We start from the raw sequence: 21375 nt of genomic DNA on the forward strand, positions 1-21375 counted from the left end.
AAGGACAGAGAGAGAAGAGAGGGAAAGAAAAAAAGCTGAGCATCACCAGCATACTAATGCAACCCAAAATACCTCACAGCTGGCGGCTGACTGGTGAATGCTGCTGAATGAACCTCATAGCACTGTGGCAAGGGAACTCTTACTGAGACCTGTTCACTCTCCAATTTTTATCAGGTTCTCCTTATCAGTGGAGACCTCCAGTGAAAAACAGGAATGATCTATACTGTCACATGGCAGTTGTCTTGGAGTTATCAAAGGCTCATAAATTTAACAGAATTGGCACAGACACTTGGACCGTCTCCACTGTCACTTGATCGTTAGCTAAGGAAATGAGTAGAGATTGTAGCCTGCCCTTCACTGACAGGGAATGATGATAGCAGAAATATTCCATTAAAATCATTTACTCTTCTAGTGATCTTTGTATTCTTATAAGAAGAATAGGTATAAAGTGCATTCATACCAATCTCTGAGACAGCTTGAGAATTAATGGTATATTAGTAGAGAAGGGAAGATCTAAGCATCCACATTCTCTAGTTGAGCATGTTGGACTCTTCTCTGTRCTGTTTTTTTCCCCTTCTACAGTGTACATCAGGCATCTCGCCTGTCCTAACCATTTTCTTTTTCTTTAATGAGAAAAGAAATGAACAGATGATATTTATTCAGGGAGTTATGGATTTGTTTTAATTTCTTTAAAAGCTAACGTAATAGGTTTGACTTTAGGAGTTCTAGAGTGGTAAAATGGTATTTTTTTAGAAAGAAAGGAAAAAATGTTTTTAGCAATAATTTCCATAGTGTGTGCCCAGACAGCTGAACAATTTATTTTTTCTCCTTACAGAGTTTGCAAAATAAGAGATAGGTTTGAAACTAATTGATCACAGAAATAGTTCTCACTGGATTAAAATTATTGGACAATATATTATTGCATGATACATATGGAGGATTCTATGGGGAAATCTTGGTTACTGAGTCATTTTGTACCAAGTGCAGGTGAATTCTGCCATGATTCACAACAGAAGTGAAACCTAACTTTTAAATGTTGCTGCTGTGTTCCCTCTCTCCAGGTACTGTCTTGCCTCTTGTGACCAGTTTTAACTAAATGCATTCTTATAAAAATTTTCAGTAATGGTGATTTACAAGTAAGAAATTTGTAGTGTATGATTTTGGAAATTTTAAAAGTTTACCTTTGTGGTAATAGAGTTACAGCTGTAGTAAACTTTAGCAGAAGCTGAGTGTTGTGTGTGCTCATAACCATGTTGATTTTAATTATTAAGTATGCAAAGAAAGCAAGGAAGGTAAGCTGGACTTAAATGGTAGGGACATTTAATTATCTAGGTAGACACCTAGATAATACCTACCGCTGTTGCTGATGACATTTGGTAATAACAATTCTTAAACTGGATATAGAGACACATTGGCTGTTATCTTTGACAGCAATAGGCTGCTACTTCTATTCCATGCTTAATAGGTATTTCCTATTGATACATTCTTTGCACTGATTCTAGTATTACAATTTTTATATTGTTGCAATAGCGTTTAACTAAAATAAATTTTCAGGCTTTTTAAAAATTATATATCTAATAATTAGATATTCCACTTRCAAGTGTATTGAATGTCTGTGGATACTGCTAGCTTTTCAGGCTCCTGTAACTATCAGCTGGAGATATATCACACATTTTATATGGGATGGAGGTGGGGGTTGGTTAGTTGTTAGAAATGAAAGTGAAGCTATTTGTCCTCTTCCATTTTGTTTTGCTGCAGTGTCATGGATTTTGTTCAGATTTATAGGATGCTGCCTAGACTAAACAGTTCACATAGAAAGCAGGAAAAGTCACTCTGCTCAATTCATTTTTGAATTAGATCATCTATTACTGTTCTACAGTAAGTTTAATAACTCCCATAATTTTCTCTATGGATTCTCATAAAAGGCATGTTATTTTGTTAAAAGAGAAGTGCATTCTCTTCTACCTGGACCTGACAAATCTATTAGCAAAACCTTCCACTAACTAGAGGGAGAGTTTYCTTTATTTTGCACAAGCTCTTTCCTAACCTTTCAGGTAATTAACTGGAATTATGCTGCTATGTAATTACAATACTTATATTTTATGTATTCTGTATTCTACCTTTAAAATTATGCAGCTGTTATTCTGTCCTTTCTGTTGATGTCTTTTCTGTAGTGCTGTACAGTGCTTGAGTTAGTGCTCTGTGTTATAGCCGCGCTTAACACAGGACACTTGCTGAAATGTAGTGAGAATCATTCCTTAACATGAATGTTCATTTTGTCTTAAGCTTGTTTCCTTCACAATCTTTTGGCTTTATTGCTTTTTCATTAGGTGGTTTGCCACTTGCTTAGTCTGAGAGAAGGGCTTTGTCGGGGTGGAGTTCTTTTTTGKTTTTTTTATTAACTTTTATTAACTAACCAAACACAGGTGTAGACTTATTTATGGAGATAGGCTCTGCTCCACATGCATTTTGTAGCTGTCACCTTAGCTGGACGTACTTTTTTCATGGTTAAAGGTTGGTTAACATAAGAGCTTTGCAGCTTATGCAACCTCTGTTGTAATGATTCATTGTCAAAGACCATCCTAGGATTGTGTCTGCTAATCCGTTTTCACCAAATGGGCTTTCCCAGTCTTCTACACCAAACTCATCTGAAAATTTCACATCACCATATTTTTRTATGTATTTCCCAGTGTATTATGCTGTGAATTTTGAAACACACTGGAAGCTTCCCAGATATCAGACAAGAGATATCATAAGGACTGTGTTTCTTCTCATGGTGTTTCAATGTATTTGCAGTTCTAGCCAGAATCAAGTAAAATGAAATATCAGCAACAAAATTGTCCAAAATAATAGCCATTCAATTAATCTAATTTTGGCTGCTTTTTTTTCTGTTAAGAGATTTTTCCATCTGCAGGATGGTTCCTGGTAGAACTGATACATCTGTTTGCTTCTGGTATGCTGAAGAATCTCAGCTTTCCCAACTTGGTTTTCCTGATACTTGTGGAGGGAGATGCAGATAATGAAAGGTTATACATCTGAAATAAAAGCCTGAAATATTTGTGGGAGAAAAAAAAACTTAATTTTTTCCCCTCAAACTCTAGGTAGAATTAAAATATCCTTTCTTTTTATGTGAGAAGTAGAGAATAAAGGGACAGTAAGCATGCAATTAGGACAAAAATTCTAGTCCATRCTCATGCATCTTTTTTTTTCTGCGGCACAAAGGGGAAAGAAGCTGCATTGTATGAGGCCAGAAGTTTTCAGATGTGGTCTGCCAATCTAGCCGTGTTTCTGCCATRCTGAAGTCCAAGTGGAAACAGAGCAGTCCTTGGTTGATTCATAATCCTTTAAAGGGATGTTGCTACCTGCTGTAAAGTAGAGCAGTTCCCAAACCAGTTGGTGTTGGCAGTAGAATGAGTACAAAWTGGGAAAGGGAGTGAAGAAATCTTTACAGATCCCCCATTTTATTTCCCCAAAGGCTTTTTAATAAAATATAAAATCAGTCAGTGTAAGTTGTGATCTTTTTATGGTAAAATTTTTGAACCGTATATTCCTTTGGACAGGAACCACATTGAGTACTGTGTTTGCCACGCAAAAGCATCCAAAAGGATGCGGGTGCCTAGGGTTGTGTGCTGGGCAGACATACACAGTAAGCAACGGTCCCAATCCAAATRAGCTGCTAATTCCATTTCTTTACTCCTTCAGTCAAATAACTGTTATGGTCTGTTGAAGATGGATTGGCAGTAAAGCATGCAAATTAGTTAAGTTTACTGTAGCATTTCAGCATAGAATGGAGAGCTGTTCATTGCCACTAAAGTCTCCAAAACCTCCCATACAACAGATTATGGCTGAGTCAGATTCTCTAATCTTGTTCTTGGCTCTGCAAGGYGTGAATGTGTCAGTAAGAGAAGTGTGCTGCTGTACAGAGAAAATGCCTGGACAACCTGGCACAGTTATGTGTGTGATAAGTATTGCATGGTGTAGGTGTTGAGTATTTGTATCTATTGCAGCAGCAGTCCTGGGTCCCCTCCTTCAGTCCCATGCCTGCAAGGCTGGTGGCTTAACCGGTGTCATGGTTTTTTCTGCTCTCTACCACTGTGATAGATAACTCTATCTGGAGGCAGAAATTAAAAGCCAATGTAGTCTTTAAATATGCTTAAGATCTTTAATGAGCTTAAATCCTATTACTGCTGTGTTAGTTCTGGACCAGACATGCCTAAGGCATGTTTCCTGACTATCATTTGAGTAAAATGCTGTTGAGATTAGGTGTGTGGCACTGGAAGTGGACAGTTAAGGAGGATGTTGCTGACTCRTAGGCCTGTCTGATAACAGCACTCTTTAGAGAGGACATAAGARCTGACCTGTCTGCCAACTTGAATACAGTGTTAAGTTTCAGTAGTACACTGTAGAAGGAATATATTTCCTGAAAAGAAAGGCAAGGTATCTTGTGGAGAAAGAAAAATAGAGCTTTGGAGTCTGGAGACACAGACAAGCTTCAGGTTGCATATGGGATATCTGATAAAACCATTGCTCAGCAAGTTAAGAGGAAGTTTTTAAGGACAGCACTTTATCATCTCCTGTTTGCAGTTTAATTCTAAATACTACAAATTGTGGATAAAGTGTATTTGTATGTGGGGCAACTTGACATGGATCGTAGGAACTGTTAGCTGATGCCAGTCATTTCTAGAGTACCTTGGAGAAAATAGCAGTGGTGGCAGGAATAAAAGAACCGGAATCTGAACTGATGATAGAGCAGGAATGAGAGACTGGAACCTGATACTAGCTGTCTAGTATTTGCCTAAAYGGTTGGACCTTCCTTTAAAAGYTGTCTTGCAACAGATCAATTAGCACAGGCAGATTTCTAGGTATCTTTCTCCTTATTGCTATGAAGACAAGTCAGTTTCTTTATAACAGCTTCCAATGTTCTAGACAACCAACGGTTATGACAGGATGAAATATTTCTCTGTATATAATTATCATGTTCTTAATCTGAATTCATCAGGAGACTAGTAGAGCAGAGCCTGTGAAATTGTCAGGCAAAAGAATCTTCTAAAAATAAAATGTTGTTAGCAAGATATTCACTATACGTAAGGTGACGGCTTTCTAATTTATAAATAGATTTAGAAAGAATTTAGCTCGTAAAATGACTCAAGAATGGATTTTTAGAGCTATGGCTGTGTTTCAAGGATATTTTAAATGAGCCTATGTGCCGACTGTTGAGACTTTGTCTCATTCTTCCAAAGGTCCCAAGTATTCTCCAGAGCCTTGCAATGGAAGAGAATTACATGAGAAAGCGTGTGCAGGAGAAAGCAAGCAGAGCTGTGTGCCAGCAGGATTCAAATGGTATCATTCATCTTGTGTTAACTTGCAGCTTTTATCTTCTCTTTTTTTTAGCAGAAATGTCAAATATAGCTTCTTTAGAAAGAAAAGTGTGTGTGTYAATGGAGTGAGCCATGAGGATCAGGTGGCCAGGTATGGTGTTGTGGCTGGCACTCAGAGGGGTTTGGTCAAGGCAGGAAGAGCCTGCAAGGCAYGCTGCGAAGGGGGTGTGCCTGCCAGGGAAAGGGGAACGAGGAGTGGCTGGTGAAGAGAGATACCAGATGGAGTCAGTGCAAAATTGCTTGGGTTTGAGGCAGTTGCATTTCAAAGGTATGGGAAACGTCCTCAAACAGAAATTTAACTTCCAGGAGAAAATGTTCGCACAAAGTCTCCTCTATCTAAGGACTCCATCAAGGGAAGGGGAAAAGAGGAGGTAAAACTGCACAAGGATGTTGTTACTAGAAGAAAATTTTTTTCTGATGGTAATTTCTCAACTAGATTACGCAGTCTTACAGTGCTAAARAAAGAAAGAAAGAAAGAAAAAAGTTGCTACATTATAGCTATTTTTTGCCACTTTTGGCAAAAATACGCCAAAATTGTGACCATGAATATTACTGGTGCTTGAATTGTGGAACGGRAAGTGATTTAAAATTTTGGGGTGGCACTTCAAGGCTGGCATAAAGTCAAAATGGGGTGACCATTGCAGCCACAAAGCAGGTCRTGTAGTGTCTCACCACGCTGGTGGAAGTACTATTAACATATATCCTAGGATCCATATTCCCAGATGTACAATTTGACATTTGGCTGTACGAAAAGTGACCGACGCATCCCCTAGTCAGGATGTTAGCCCGTGTTAGCTACTCCCTGCCTGTCGGTTGCACCTGCAGCTGTTGAAGGGGTGCCACATGCCTAGTTACTATGTGCTGGGCCTAGATTCTTCTGCAAACAGGGGCAGTGTTTTTTCTGTTTCTCACTCTTTGCTTTTCACTTTTGCAAGAAATAGCAATTGGAGACAGGTCATCTTGTCTACTTTTTTCAGTCTTTCTGTTGTTTCCTTTTTGTTGCCATTAAACATAGTGGCTTGTTTATGGAGATGAATTCTTTAGGTGCCAGGTCCTACATATTAGGTTCTTCAATAAACATTTCACTATTTTTACTTTTGATAACACATTACTCTCCAACTGCTGTTACAGTAGTACTTATTTTTTTATAGAAAATTTATCTTTTAGATGAAAGATTTTGCTGTGGATTATCTTGTAAACCTAGTAAAATAGCTGATTTTAATGTATGCTTTCTTTCTTCCCTCACCTTCTGCTTTTTTTTTCTGCAAAGTAGCAGTGCCTTTTAGTAATAAGAGCTATTGCCAGGCTTCCTTGTTACAGTACTTTGTTAGAAATGTGTCTGATGCACAAAAGTGGTCTTTAATTCGTTCTTAGCCAGTTTTGTGATTGGGAATCGGTATTTCATTTGGTGCTCTGTGATTCAGTTCAGATCTCTGTAATTCTCATGGGAAGCTGTTCATAAGAAGAGAGAATTCAGTTTTCRTATAGACTTGTCTTCAAATTGCTACGTAAAACAATAACTTAAAAGAAGTGTTGTAACTGAGAAAGGGGTATGAATTATTTGTCTGTGACCTACTAGATAGTGTAAAATATAGCACCGCTATAATTAGTAAGGCCACATGGCTTCCTTTTCTCGTTAAGATAGGCATTTGTAGAGTTCCTTTGTTTCAAAACAGTTTCGTCCGATCTCTGCTTCAATTCATCGTTTGGTACRTGGATCAGATACTGTTTTACCAAAAGCCATTTCAAATGCAATAGAACCTGATTTCTAAAGAGGAGCTATTTCTCTGAATCTTTCAAAGATGCACCATATTGAGTGCCCTTTGGCTGCAGGTAAAGAATTCAACAGCTTGTGGGAGTGCTAATTAGAGCTAATAATAACTTCAGTGACCTGCCTTGGCTTCAAAATGCCTAACAAATTGCTCTGTCCTAGAAGGATAGCGATTTTGTTTCTGTGCACGTCTGATCGAGGACACTCGTGACTTCGTGTTTCTGATTTTAGTGATCGCACACAATGAGCAAAGTGCTTTCTTGTATATAAATTAAAGAGAAGTGAGGGGTGTTGAGGAAGCAAGAGGGGGAAAAAAAAGGCACAGAACTCTCAAATATTACACCAGAATTCTGTTATTACTGTTACTTATACTGTTAGCTGAATAGCTGTGTTTAAAACCAGAAGTAATAATAGGAAAGCAATTAGAGTAGGAATTGCACTATTCATAGTTAAACTTTTTCTCTCTAATATTTTTATTTTTGCTCATGGCTAGTTTGCTGAAATATATAGAAAAGGCCTGAGGGAAACCTAGGCTTTAATTTGAGCAAATACCCAGAGAGCTCCAAGGTGTGAGATTTCTTTATTTTTTCTGGCTAAGAAATTGCTGATAGTACAGAAAATAATTATATTTTCAAGGAGATTGCCCTAGACGTTTCTAATCTTAGTATTATTAACACTAGCCAGAAAAAAAAAAACTTTTCAATCTTTCACAAGCTTATTGGAATGACAAATTTGTTTCTGATTTTTCTTTTTGTTTTGCTGATTTGGACACCAATAAATTAAATTAGAGGGGAAAAAAAGTCCTTTAAATTCTAGTAGACTAAGGTATTATAAGTAAAATCACTACAGTCATGCAAATAAAGGCATAGATTAAATTCTGTTTTCTCCTACACATGAATCAGTGGAGAAAAATTCACAGAAAATTATGGGATTGCTCCTAAATTTTAATGACATAAATGACACAAGAATCTGATCATTGTAATCCTTGGGCATTTGGAAGGATTAAAAAAAATACTGTACTTGGGTTGAATGTGGGAAGCATCTTCCACAGTTTTGTCAGTTTTAATAATGCTATTACTATCACATGCTCTTTAATAAACTCTGTAAAGTTTTGATTTTTTTTTAAGTTTTATTATTGCTAAATTGGATGGTGGGAAGTCTGGTATTGCAGACTGCATAAATATATATATTTGAGGTTAATTTTTTATAAAATTTTTTGAGGTATTCATGGTTAAGCTCTTAAGTTTCTAATCAACCATATTTAGACATTTGGCTTCTAACAATATCAACGTTTGGCTTTAGTGCTGCCTGAACCACCATAAGCAGATCTCTTCCCCTTCTTGCTGCCACCTACTCATTCCTGACCTCATATAGTCCCTGTTGTTATCCTGGCACAGCTGATCGCTTAGTCACACAGTGAAGAYGATCAGGGAAAAAGTGGAATCACCAGGAAAAATACGATTTTTCAACTGGATCAGTTTCGTAGCCTGCTTTGCTCCACTGCTTTACTTTGGCCATGCAGGCAGCTGTACTGGCACAACAGGGAGGTTTACGAAGTGACTGCAAGCGACCAGAGCCTATGATCATGAGGCTATTTCCACCTTTCTGTAGAAGGCCTCATTGACTTCCTCTTCCTGATCAGGTGGCCTGTAGTAAACACCCATAACAGTGTCAACCATGTTAGCATACTCTTTAATCCTTACCCATAAGCTTTGAACTTGCTCTTCATCCACCCCTAGGCAGAGCTTGATACATTCTAGTTGCTCTCTCACATGAAGAGCAACTCCACYGCCTTGCCTACCTGGCCTGTCTTTCCTAAAAAGCACATAGCCATCTGCGACAGCTTTCCAGTCATGCAAGCTATCCTACCATGTCTCTGTAACTTCAATGAGATCATGGCCCTGTGACTGCACACAGATCTCTGATTCTTCCTGATTATTCCCCATGCTATGTGCATTGATGTACAGGCATTTCAGAAAGGTAATCGAGCATGCATGTTTTTCAGGAGGGGTGCAAGATCTTCTGTAGTCGTGTCTGGTATACACTTCCTCAACAGCGTGTAGCCACTCATCTTTCCTAGTTTAAAGCCCTCCTTACCATGCTGGCCAACCTGTTGGCAAGGACATGCATGTTCCACTTAGTGAGGTGGATCCCATCTCTCCCATCAGTTGTTGATCCTCAGTGGCTGTAGAAACCAAAGCCCTATTGCCAACACCAGCAGCCAGTTATTAACTTAGAAAATTCATCTACTTCTCCTCCCACCCTTCCCCTATATTGGCAGGATTGAACAGAAAATGACATGAGCTCCCAGACCTTTGACCACCATCCCTAGAGCTCTGAAATCCTGTTTGATGGTTTCCAATTTGCCCGTGGTATCATTAGTGCCCACATGGAAGAGCAGCAGAGGGTAATAGTCCGATGCATGAACAAGCCTTGGCAGTCTTTCCATGACATCTCAGATTTGAGCCCCTGGCAGGYAACAAACCACTCTAGACAAGATCAAGTTGACAGATAGGTGCCTCTGTCCCCTGCAGCAGGGAGTCACCCACAATAATCGCTTACCGCTTTTTTTCAAGTGTTGCCACAAGACACAGGCTCTGTCAGCTCAGTTGCTTCCCTTGAAGCCATGCCCAGCTCCTCCTCAGCCTGGAGGGGACTAAACCTGTTCCTCAACTGCAAGCTTTCAGGAGGAGAAGGAGTCTTTCTCCTCCTAGCAGAAGTGACCAGTTGCCAGTCGTCTTCTACACAGTTATGATGTACTGTTTCACATGGCACAGAGCCCTCCGGCAACTTCATTGCTCTGAGGAGTTGAGACTCCTGGAGCTGTATAGTCTCTGAATATACTGTCTATCTCTTGCTCATCTTCTCGGATGCTATGCAGCCTACTGACTTCCTCCTGTAACTCCTTTACCTGACGACACAACTCATCATCAACAACACATCTTCTGCAGGAGAGCTGGCTCTCAGCCCAGGCCTCATGGAGAGGCCTCACTCCTTGCAGCCTGAGACTTGTAGAGCTGCACTGCTGTTAGAGGATCTGTCTCGGTTGAAGCTTCTGACACAGTTGATGCAGAGACAGCTGCTACTGGGGAATATGCTCTGTGGCATATCATGACCATATCTTGGGAAGCGTACACTACTAGGATTGAAAATGAAGGTGCSTTCTTGCACGCTTCTGTGTGAACTGCACAGAAGTAACATTACATTTAAATGAGTGGCTAGATATGTTTTTAAGGGCAGGCATCTTCTATGGAATTCTAAGACTAGCACTATTTCTTGTAAAGGTATGGGCTTCTATACTGACACCCACAGTTTTCACAGACAGGACTGGAAAGATACAAAAGGGCACAGAATCATAACATAAAAATCAAACAAAGCTGAAGTGCAAATCCTTGGATACTAAAATGCTAGAGGTGGGTTTGGGAGAMGGGAGGTGCAGAGATTCTTCTCCAGTAAATAGGATGTTGTTGTTTGAATGTATGTTGCTATTAGAATAGGATGTTGCGTTCTTGCTTTTAGTTTCTTCTCTCTCTAAAGRAATCTCTGCAGTAATTATTTTCAGTTCTGCTACCTAAGATTCCAGATGTCAAGGTCTCCATGCTCAGCAAATTATGGACTGCCCTGTCATTATTACTAGATTCGAGCTATGACTTAGATTAAAATAGTAAGCAGCATAGCTTTACCTAATTTGGGAGCTGGATCAAGAACTGTAAGTTTTGTCCATTTGCTTCGTTTAAGAATCTTCTTTGTGGTTTTTTACAAACACTGACACTACTAAGCCAGAGCGTGCACAGAAATGTATTTTCTGGAGTGCTGGTTGAAGTTTTTTCTCTTGAAAAGTTATAATTACTTTAACATATTAAAGATTGGATTATGGCCACATACGATGTTGGAGGAGACCAAGGTGATTAAATGGTATGCATAAAGATTATGCAGAACTTCTCTGCAGAAGAGAATGCAGAGATTACTGTCAGGATGAAGACAGAGTCCTACAGAGAGGAGAGGAACATGAAATTTTTGCGATGGGTGAATTCTACAAGTATATGCATCTAGATGAAATATGGAAAACTCGCAATGCTCTCTGGGGGCAACCTATTCTGCCCGTGTGGAATGGGGGCTGAAGGCCATCAGTGTGTAGTAAGCAACATCTCTTTTATTTAGTATGCATACTCTATATTCTTGATGGTATTTGGCACAGAAAAATGCTCTTAATATTTGTTTTTTGTCCTTACTGACCTTGGTGTGCCCTAGAGAATAGCACATGCAGGTCAACTGGAACACTAACAAATCAGAATGGTAAGGTTGGAAGGGACCTCCGGAGGTCATCTAGTCCAACCCTCAGCAGAACCCATACGGGGATTGGACCCATGACCTTGGCATTAGCAGCACCACACTCTAGCCAACTGAACTAAACCTGCCCTCAGTGACTGTCTCAGTGAAGGTAATGGCCAGGTGCTCCCACTGTCATACTCTATATGTAAGCAAGCCTGGGGATAGTAAAGTACTACCCAGTGTGAGTAAAGATGACAGAATTGCAACCTTAGTAGCCAATGAAACAGAAATGAGTAATTTCATCACTACACATTGGCACAATTTGTTTTGTTAGCTTTTTAGAGCCTTATCAGGCCTGCTGTAGACAAGGTTTTCTCATGCAATGCCTCATGTTAATTCCTCAGCTTTCATGACTCTGATGTCCTCAACTAATAAAACAATAATTTATTATGTCTCATTWAAAAAAAAAGAAGAAAATCCCAATTAAAAGAGCAAGCTTGTATAATGATGCAGGCCAGAGGAGCTGGCTGGAGAATTAATTTTAACTGAGTCACAGTCACATTGCATCATATTCTGGAGGGAGGAATGGATCCTGTTCATTAAACTCTTTACTGCTTCTTGAAAAAGGAGAAAAGCTGCTTCAGGGTTAATTTACAGTGTCAGAGAGGACTCCCGGTTTTATCCTCATTGCAGCTGATCTTGAATCTGAGCAGCAGTTTTGGGGAATCCTGATATAGTCTGTGAAAATCTAGTTTTGACGGTGAACCTCTGCTCTAGGTCAGGCTGTATCCCGCTTGCTTTCATGTGTGTGAACACATGAAATGGACTCAGGGCTGTCAAGTTTCCTTGCAGTTTAGGGGCACTGTTGTATTGGTGACAATAGACGGGAGCTGTTTTAGTTGAAATCAATTATAAAATAGTACAGAAGTTTGAAAGGTCTGAAAGCTGCTGCCCCTAGTGAATTGCAAAGGAGGAGTGCTATTGCAGACAATTTAAGTTGTTACTAAGTGCTCTATTCAATGCATATGGAAGTCTTCTGGGATTCTTGTATAATGTAACTTAGTAAGAAAGATGCRTTATTTACAAATCATGTGTCTGGCACAATAAACTGGAGATAAAACCTCTTTCACATGTCTTACAAACACTGTTAATTCTCATTTTTATTTTCTCTTCACAGTTTAGGCCCTGAAAACATTATGTTGTTGAGAAATTCAGTAGCTCTCATACATTTATGAAAATGACAATAGCAAAATGTTAAATAGTACCCTTCATTCTTGTAAGTGATTAAACTTCTAAACATATTTCTTTGGAAGAGTGTAAACTCTGGAGTGGAAGTATTGCCTGAATAACACCATTCAAAATATTTACTTCATGGTGAATAAAACTCAAATGATTCCTCCTTAGAATCTCTTCCATGTCCCTTCCTTCCCCATTGTCAGCCCCTCAAAAAGAAACCTTGGAGGCATTGGTGCTATCATTTTAAGTTAAAAAGGCAAATGACGTAAACATGAAAACTAGTAACTCTGCTTCACCACAACCYGGAAAATAGTCAACCAGAAATGAAAATAGTCAAAAGAGTTTCCTCTTAAACCGCAAACACCAATATTTGATATATTTCTTTGTCAGAAAATAATGACTAGTTTTTATAAGGACACACAAAATCCCAATCAAAGATGAGTCTTGAACAGGTTTTAGGTTGAAGTTATGATAACATTAGTTGCTTGGAAAACAAACTCACTAGACAGTTAATTGCCTGGTAAATAAATCAGAATTCTTTTGATAGTTATCCAGCACATGGATTTTTTTTTTTATTAATATAATTACAGAACCTTTCACCCCACACTTGACAGGATCCCTAATTGAGTGACTTTTGGAAATGATGATTTGTAATCATGCAGTTAAACATCAACTCCATCATCCCTTGTGACCYATTGCTGGTGGAGGGAGAATAGCACTGGAAATACTGATTAAAATTATCATATCACTAGGACACTATAGATTGTTTTCAGACAGAGATGCATAAAGTAGAGCTCCAAGGGATTTAATATACACAAAATTTTGAAATGAAAAATTTCACTTCAGCAGTGTTTCTATATACTTGTTTACAAAGTTAGCATAAAAAATGTGAGAAAACATGCCAGTGTAGTAGAACTTTGTGGGAGGTGGAGTAGGATCAAATGTATTTGTATGTTTTTCTTGTTGACCTTGTTCCTGCTCTGTCACCATTTCTCTCCCACTGTTCAGAACCTTCTTCTGTAAGTAGTTGCAGTTAATTTCACATACCAAGTAATATGCAAGATCTTAAAAAAGGTGCTGGGCTCAAATACTTCACAGCTGCAGAAATTCTTAGAATTTYGCTAATAAATTTCTCTGCTCTTTTGGACAGGCACACTGCTTTTATATCAAGAGCTATACATGTTCGAACAGGTTCTCCCCTCATATTCAATGTCTCTCTCTTTTTTTGGCCATTTCTCTTCTGGTTATTTACCTGATAGCTATTTGCTGCACTTGGATTTGCAAATGGGATTAACCAGACTGTACAAGCCAATTGGAGAGGGTGGGAGAATGTCTGTGAACAGTTACTAGGTAAAARCTCTGATTTCTACTACTGTGAAATAACCATGTCATATTAGAAGCATTTTGGCACCAGAACAAGCTTTTGTTAGTTGATCATAATGTGAGGGTATGGGCTGTTGCTAGATATTTTGTGTGGGATGCAGTTCTGTACAGTTAATGTTTCCTGGGAATATTAGAAATTGGAGCAATTTTTTAAAAAATAGAAAGGAAATAAGAAGAAAGATGTCCTAGTAATATAACTTTACAAAAGTAAGTTTTTGTAGGAGAAAAATGCTACGAAGTGTGAACATGGTAATTATTTTTTTACTTGGAGCATAGATATTAAATTTCTTTTTAGAAAGAATCATAATTCACTTTGGCTTATTGTCAAAGCAGTGAACTTTATCATGCAATCTCGGCATGTGCGGATAGAAGGYCTCTTTTGTCTCTCTTGCCAGTTATTGCTTATGTTGCCAGGAAATCTTAATCGTGCTGCTTGGAAGCGGCTGCTGGCCCATCCACGTGCTACCAAGCTATTCTACTGGGTAAGGAGTCTGACTTAGCTTCACCAGTAGTATCTTAGCTCTAGCTAATATGTAGGAAGAAAGGTCGCTGTGCKAAGGCCACCCTAGGAGACCATATACTGTTGCAAACTACGTTATCAATATTGTGCTACTGTTGTTGCAACCCCATTATTAAAGCTGAAACTGCAAGTGGATTGGGCAAAACTATGTTTTCCAGAATCAAATGTACCATATAAGCTTAGAGTGAACAACAAAATAAGCAGAAAAGAAAAATGTCCTATTAAATAAGAAATGTTTTTACTGACTGATATTTTCCATTAAAACTTTTAAAAACYTATAACCTTTTCTAGTTTGAAAGAAAAAGGAAGAAAAAAATTTGAAGAATTTGATTGCACTGTTACATTATCAAGCAATGTTTTTTTATGTTCAAGTTGCTGAAGTATCATATGAGTTCTGCCACTATTCATACAGTAGCAGTCAGAAGAATGTAATGTGCAAGTCAAGTGAATTACAATCCTCTAGTAAATGTAAGCTTCTCATTAGATGTTAAATCTTTTACATTAGTAGAAATATTAAAGCTTGTTTGATGCATGGGTAATTCCTGTGTTGATCTAGTTCTCATTATTGTCTCTCTTCATGGGCAAAAGCAAAGGGTCTTCAATTAGTCAGACTGCAGTTATATTTTGGAATTTACAGTCAAAATTTATGCCTGGAATTTTATTTGCAGGCTTTTCTAGTGCTCAAAGAAACAATAGCTGTTTTTAGATGATAGGAGTTTTAGTAGAATCCTGAGACTTCTGAGAGCTTTGCAAAGGCTGTGTATGTATATGGTGTTTCTGAAACAGAGTTGTCTGGAAAATGTCATCAAACACATTCAGAGAACTTTTTCTAATAATGACATGGTGTAGAGCATTACTGTGACTGGTTAATGCCCTAGCATATGGACTTTCAACTTTCACTGGGGAAGTAGTCTGACTTACTCTTGGATTACTATTTTTGTATGTGACAAAATTTAGCTCTTGAATCCCTGTTCAAATGATCTAAATAGAARTGTCATGAATATTAAGGTCCTTGGCGATACACAAACCCCAGTGAAGTAAATGAGAAATACTACTGGTTTTTAAGTCTTTTCCCATAGGTTATAATCATGGTGYGTATGTGCAGGTGAGGAAAAGAGAGAGAGTCTTTCTCTCATGTAATTTTTGGATATTTAAGCTAATTTCAATCCAATTTCATAGAGAGGAAGAGACTTCAAATACTAATTTCCTGCATGTTTTCTGAAAATCAAAGCTGGGTAGAAAAGAGACAGCCTTGAGCAACACATGTGCTGTAGCATTAACATAAGGTTCAAGTTTGCATTTAATTCTAAGCTCCTTGATTATCCATAAAGCTTACCAGTTACCTTGCACTCTGGCTGTCATTTGGGGACAACTRACTGGCTCATCAGACAGAGAAACTCATTATACAGGGAAGATGGGCTTGCACTTGAGCTCAACTCATACTGTCAGTGCAGGTGCAATTAGCTTCAACCAATACCAAAAGTGGGAGAGAAGAAGATCCACCGCAGGACTGCAGCTGCTGGATCCGTCAGCCTGTCTACTAGTCAGTGGACACAAGCACAGCACTGAAACAGTCACAGCATGTAGCTGGTGCAAGCACAAAAGATGCAGGTAGAGAACATAAGAAGATGRCAGTAGTGCAGGGTGGGAAGGGAGACCTTGCAGTGGGGCTCAGACTGCGGAGGGTCCTGGCAAGGGTTGCACAGGGCATGGGAGGGAGAGAGAGAAAGAAGGCATTGGGACCCATGGGTACCGAAGGGAGGCATGGGGAGGGAACTGAGACCACTGGGATAGCTCTGCTGTAGAGAGCAAAGCTGGAAGTTTGCATGTGGAGAATTTAGGAGAAGTAGGGTCCAACCACCCTGGCAACCAAACTAATTCTGCTGCTCATAAAGTGCTTATTATAAATTCAGTCACTCAGCAAACTATGCTTTATAGGTACTGTCCAGCTTGTCCAATGCAGTTAAGTATTCTTAATTTGTCTAAGGAGAGTGGAAGGCTGAGCCTATTCAATTGAGTTTGTACTGGTAGTTGAAAGACATTTTAGCCAAGAAGTTTCAATCAGAAAAGCAGATTACTGTACCATTCTGCCCTATGAAATGAATTGCTTTTAGTATCTTAGCTTTCTATCTATGCTAGAAAATTATAATTTTCAAATTATAATTTTCCAAAATTATAATTTCCCAGACTAGAAGTAAGGTTGGATTACTAGTATCCTGTGAGCTTGTTGGCTTTGGTCTGTGTTCTTTCTGCCATTAAACATTAACCTAAATCACACGGAACTGAAAGACAGTAAGGCATAGAGTGTTATTACATTGAATATGCTTCAAGCAATTAATAAAAAAAAAGTCTCCTCTGCTTTTAGTATTTATTCTGGACTTTAAAGAAATGTAAGACAGCAAAGGTGATATTCACCTTCAGTGTGAAAGGTTTCTCATTGTCTTAATGGACTTTAATCCTCGGCCTCTTCAGGTTAATTGGCTTTTGAATCTTCTCTCTCTCTTGCATTTCTAGTAGTTTTTCTGCTTCATGTAGAAATCATTATTCTAGTAGGTTTTTTCAGATCTAATATAGTATACTCTATCTATACTGCATTCTTCTGAGGCTTCAGAGGCTTTTGTATCCCTAACTACTTTTTTATGTCTGTAACTGTAATATGATTATGGAATAAAGAAATTGTAACAGCTATTTAAACTTCTGCACAGTCCATTTCTATAGTCTGTGGTGTAATGCTTAGATGTTACAACTGTAATACCTGAAATACAGCAGAATTGGATCACAACTGAGATGTTACGTTCACTTTTGGCCACAAAAATCCAGCTAAGGTGGGAGCTGAGACTCTCAAGTAGAAAGTGCTTGCTTAACAAAATGCATTTTTATGTCAACTATTGGATTTTTCTGTTTTACAAAATGAACTGGAATAAWGGAACCCTTTTCCCATCTAGTGACTTAATTTCATGTTTCCGGAAGAAAAATCAAAATAAACAATACTTGTGTTAAAATWTTTTTTTCATGTACTTTAGAAAGAATTATCTTAGCTCAAATTTGGGAATCTTATTTTTAGTTGCTTATTTATATGCTTATTTGATGCTACATTTAGACAATCAACCTTTGCCAAAAATTGCTGTAGTTATTTTCTGCTATGTAAATATACAAGAAAATCATGGTACTTCAGAACTACTCTGTGGCTTTTTAATAATAGCATCTTTGTATGTTTTAAATGGGATGTTACATTTGCTTCATAATGCAGTCCATCTTATTCTATGTAATTAAGAATAAAATAAGAACCTATAATATTTATTTATAAACATAACTCACTCAATTTGGAAAAGAAGGGTTTATATATACTTGTCTGGAATGATTTGYCTTCTACAGTCTAATTCATATAAATTCACTTTTATAATGTAATTTCTTTTACTTTGTCGATGGATAGAATGCTACAAAGAAAATTGAAGCAAAGTTGTTTATTTGTTAGGTACAAACAACAGAGTAGAGAAAGAGCACTGATGGCTCTTCTAGAGGATGATTTGCTTATAGGCAATTGTTTGCACTAAAATTATGTGCCAGACACGCCCAGCTTTGAAAAGGCTTTGTACTTCCCTGTAGTTACCTTGTTTGTTGCTGCAGTTTCTCTTAAAGCAAAAGTGAGCTCCAAGGTAGAAGCGAATTCAGGTGCCAGGTGCAGGGTGCTCACTAGGAGCTGCCCCCCTGGATTGTGTTAGGAGGCCTCTCATACAGGGCTAAAAACTTTGTTGCCCTTYGTTATTGATGATTAATGCTTTCTTGCCAGTTGTATAAGCTATTATGACAGATTAGCCTTACTCAGAAGGAGTGAAATGAGGAAAAAGATTCCTTGAAGAGAAGTTACTAGGTGTAGTCAACCGCACAGGAGCTGATCTGCAGTGGGAGAGCCAGCTGACAGACTAGCTGAGCTATACGTTTCAATYAATCGATAACAGGAACAAAGCAACAAAGTGTTGAGCAGAACAGAGTTTTACATCATATTCTGGACAAAGCTGGTGTGGCTGAGGTTGCGGTAGGGGAGGGCAATAATGGAGTGAAAGTATAGAAATATACATTAATGTACATCAATAACTGGAATTAGAGTTGGACTAATTTAAACCTGACAGGAGAGAGGAGTCTGAGTTCAGTGTAACAAACTGCCATGGCCTTTAACCTTTTAACTACTCTCTTTTGCAAATGTAGGTAGTCTGTGAATAGTCTCTTTGTAGAAGGGAGCATGGAAGATTTTCTTCTGATTTTTTAATGCATCTGGTCTGCTTCTTAAATCAGTCTCTTGGTTCAACATATAATGAATTAGATGTATCTGCTAGCACTAAGATAAGTGACCTGTCTTTTGTGGCCCCCAAGCAAGGTTTTAAGCTGCAGAAGCAGTGAGCAAACAAGTGAAGTCCGTTGACATAAGAGTACTGGGTCATGAGGGGAAAGGGGGATGGAGAGAGCAAAGAGACCGACCTTGCTCTAAAAGGTGCCGGAGATAGTGGGGATGGGAGGATGTGTACTGGCACAAGGCAAGACCTGTGACTGCAGGGGAACTTGGGGGGCAGTGACCTCCTGTCTCTGCCTCCTGCTTGTTTCTCAGAAGAATTGAACTTCTAAGCATGCACTAGAGTCCAAATAGAGCTGGGCAAAGCAGATGGGAGAMGCCTCAGAGTAAAGTTAATGCTCTTGATTTTTGGTTCTGTTAAAGGTATAGAATTTGATGCAGGCTTATAAATGGTTTGCTAAGATTCAGCAASCTTGTAAGGATGTGCAGGCCTAGTTGCTTGGTATGCCAGGCCAAATTATGGCATTAAATTAAATTAATCATACTTTCTGTGTTTTACGTCAAGATTTTACACTGTTTAAAATGACACTCAAGGTGAAGCTTAATCTGCAGAATCAAAGAAAGGTGGTTCTGCTTCTTGTGGATTGAGATCCCTGTGTCAGATAAATAGATAGAGAATTTTTATAGGAAATGACTTGTAAAATTGTTAATGTGAATTAACATAAATGCAAAATACAGCTACTGAAATGTGTTTATCTTGATTTATTTCTGCCTAAGGAGGAAGTTAGATTATCCTCTCCATACTTAGAGCATTAGAAATGTGGTTAGATAAGGMAGAAAAATAATGTTTGCTACGCACAGGTTATTGATGAAGACAAAAATGAAATTAACTTTGTCAGTCACATTAGAGAAGTCTAAAAAATGCTGTTGTGTGATGCACTGTCATACTCCAAAAATCAGACCTTGCCATAACATGCAGTGTTGTAATTGCACAGAATAGGTTTTGCAACCACATAAATGATAAAGATCCACCACAGAGCTTTTCTCACAAAACRTACTGCAAATATATCCCTTTCACTCGGAGTTATTTGTGACATGTGAGGTGAAAGGCAGCCCACACTAGGCAGCTCAGAAAATAAAAGCTTAAATACTGTTGGATATAATTTTTTTATTCATTCATTTTTATTCATAGTGGGAGACTATTCTATTTTGTGGAATACGTTTGCCAAGCAGATTATAACTGCTACTGGTTCAGTGAATATTTTCAAACTTACACATTTTTAGTTTAGCTGTCACCAGAAGTTTTGTTAAACTTCTGGTTTTRTTTTCTTAAAGATCAGATCACTTTGGATGTACAGTCTTTCAGAATTTATAGATTTTCACTGAGAAACATTTGCCCTCATTACAAACTACCACATTTTCCAATAAACACCAATAGATATAAATGTAATATTTTATAGTCATAGATTTGATTAAGGGAACATAACATTCAAAACCCTCCGCCAACATATTGATGACCAAACAGTCAGCACTTAAGTTTTTGAGCATAAACATTTCAACAAAAATTCATGATTGCTACTTGTTTGATAGGATATTACCTTTTTTCTTTCCTCCATGTGTGTTTGCTGGGGCGATGATACAGGAAAGCAACAAAAATGAGAGAAGTAGGAAACTTTTCATTTCTTCTTTCTCAGCACTGGAATTGGGGAATTCACTGCTAATTTCTGCCAGAGATGTGAAAAGGGCAGGATTAGCAGTGCTCTGCAAGAAATTCTTTGCCCATTAATCATTAACCTCAATCTCCTCTCCACTGCTCCAATCTTTCCTTTTATGGAAAGGAAAGCTGAATTTGCCTGTTTCCAACCTCTTTTTTTATTTTTATTTTTATTTTTTTTAAGACACCTGTGGCAGAAATAATTTGGTACTGGATCTCCTACCTTGCTCAACTACACTTGGCTGTGAACAGAGCAAATTTAAGGGTGTTTATACTCTGAAATACTGCTGAAGGCCATGGGTAGGTAGCTCAAATTTGGTTGGCCAACAGCTTTGTCTTAACGTGTTGCAAAATAACACAAGAAATGAAGAATAATCTAAATACTTCTCAATCAGTCAAGTGCTAGTAAGGGAAATGTCAAAATTCTGTATATAATAAACCCTTCTCTTATTTCAGTGATAAAATTGGTACTATGTTTTGGATAATAGGAAAGTGTTTGCTTTCAAATTACGTGAACAGATTTTTATCGCATGAGAAATTTATGAATTCAGCAGAGTTAATCAATATCACTCTCCAGCAGTGAAACTCTTACAAGGAACTATATGTAGTAAATAAAAGAGGTGTTTCAGGTAAAAAAAAGGTGTTATTTATATGGCATGTTTTATACTGGAAATCAAAGCAGAATCTTAACTACAACAGTGTGAGTAAATGCCACAACGAGCAGGTGAGCGCTGCACAGTGTGAGGGCTAAAAGGTTCCCTCAAGTGGGCAGCAAGTCTTACTGCTAAGTGGGAGCTCGAATGTAAACAGGAC

General features: G+C 38.2%; 1 protein-coding gene across 2 annotated transcripts in view; it reads right to left on the reverse strand.

Annotated features, from left to right (window-relative positions):
* LIPC (lipase C, hepatic type) overlaps positions 1 to 20571 on the reverse strand; it is a 56046-nt gene extending 35475 nt beyond the window's left edge. The window contains exon 1 of one of the 2 annotated variants that reach the window (XM_085303704.1): positions 20447 to 20571. In XM_085303704.1, coding sequence (XP_085159830.1) covers positions 20447 to 20528 — 82 coding nt within the window. In that variant the 5' untranslated portion in view covers positions 20529 to 20571. The remainder of the gene's footprint in view (positions 1 to 20446) is intronic. The other variant, XM_085303705.1, reaches the window with a different exon arrangement.
* Positions 20572 to 21375: the final 804 nt, after the last annotated feature.

The sequence above is a fragment of the Rhea americana genome, unplaced genomic scaffold (assembly GCF_003343005.1).
Source record: "Rhea americana isolate MKP2758 unplaced genomic scaffold, rheAme1 scaffold_2, whole genome shotgun sequence".
In the NCBI taxonomy this organism is placed as follows: Eukaryota; Metazoa; Chordata; class Aves; order Rheiformes; family Rheidae; genus Rhea; species Rhea americana.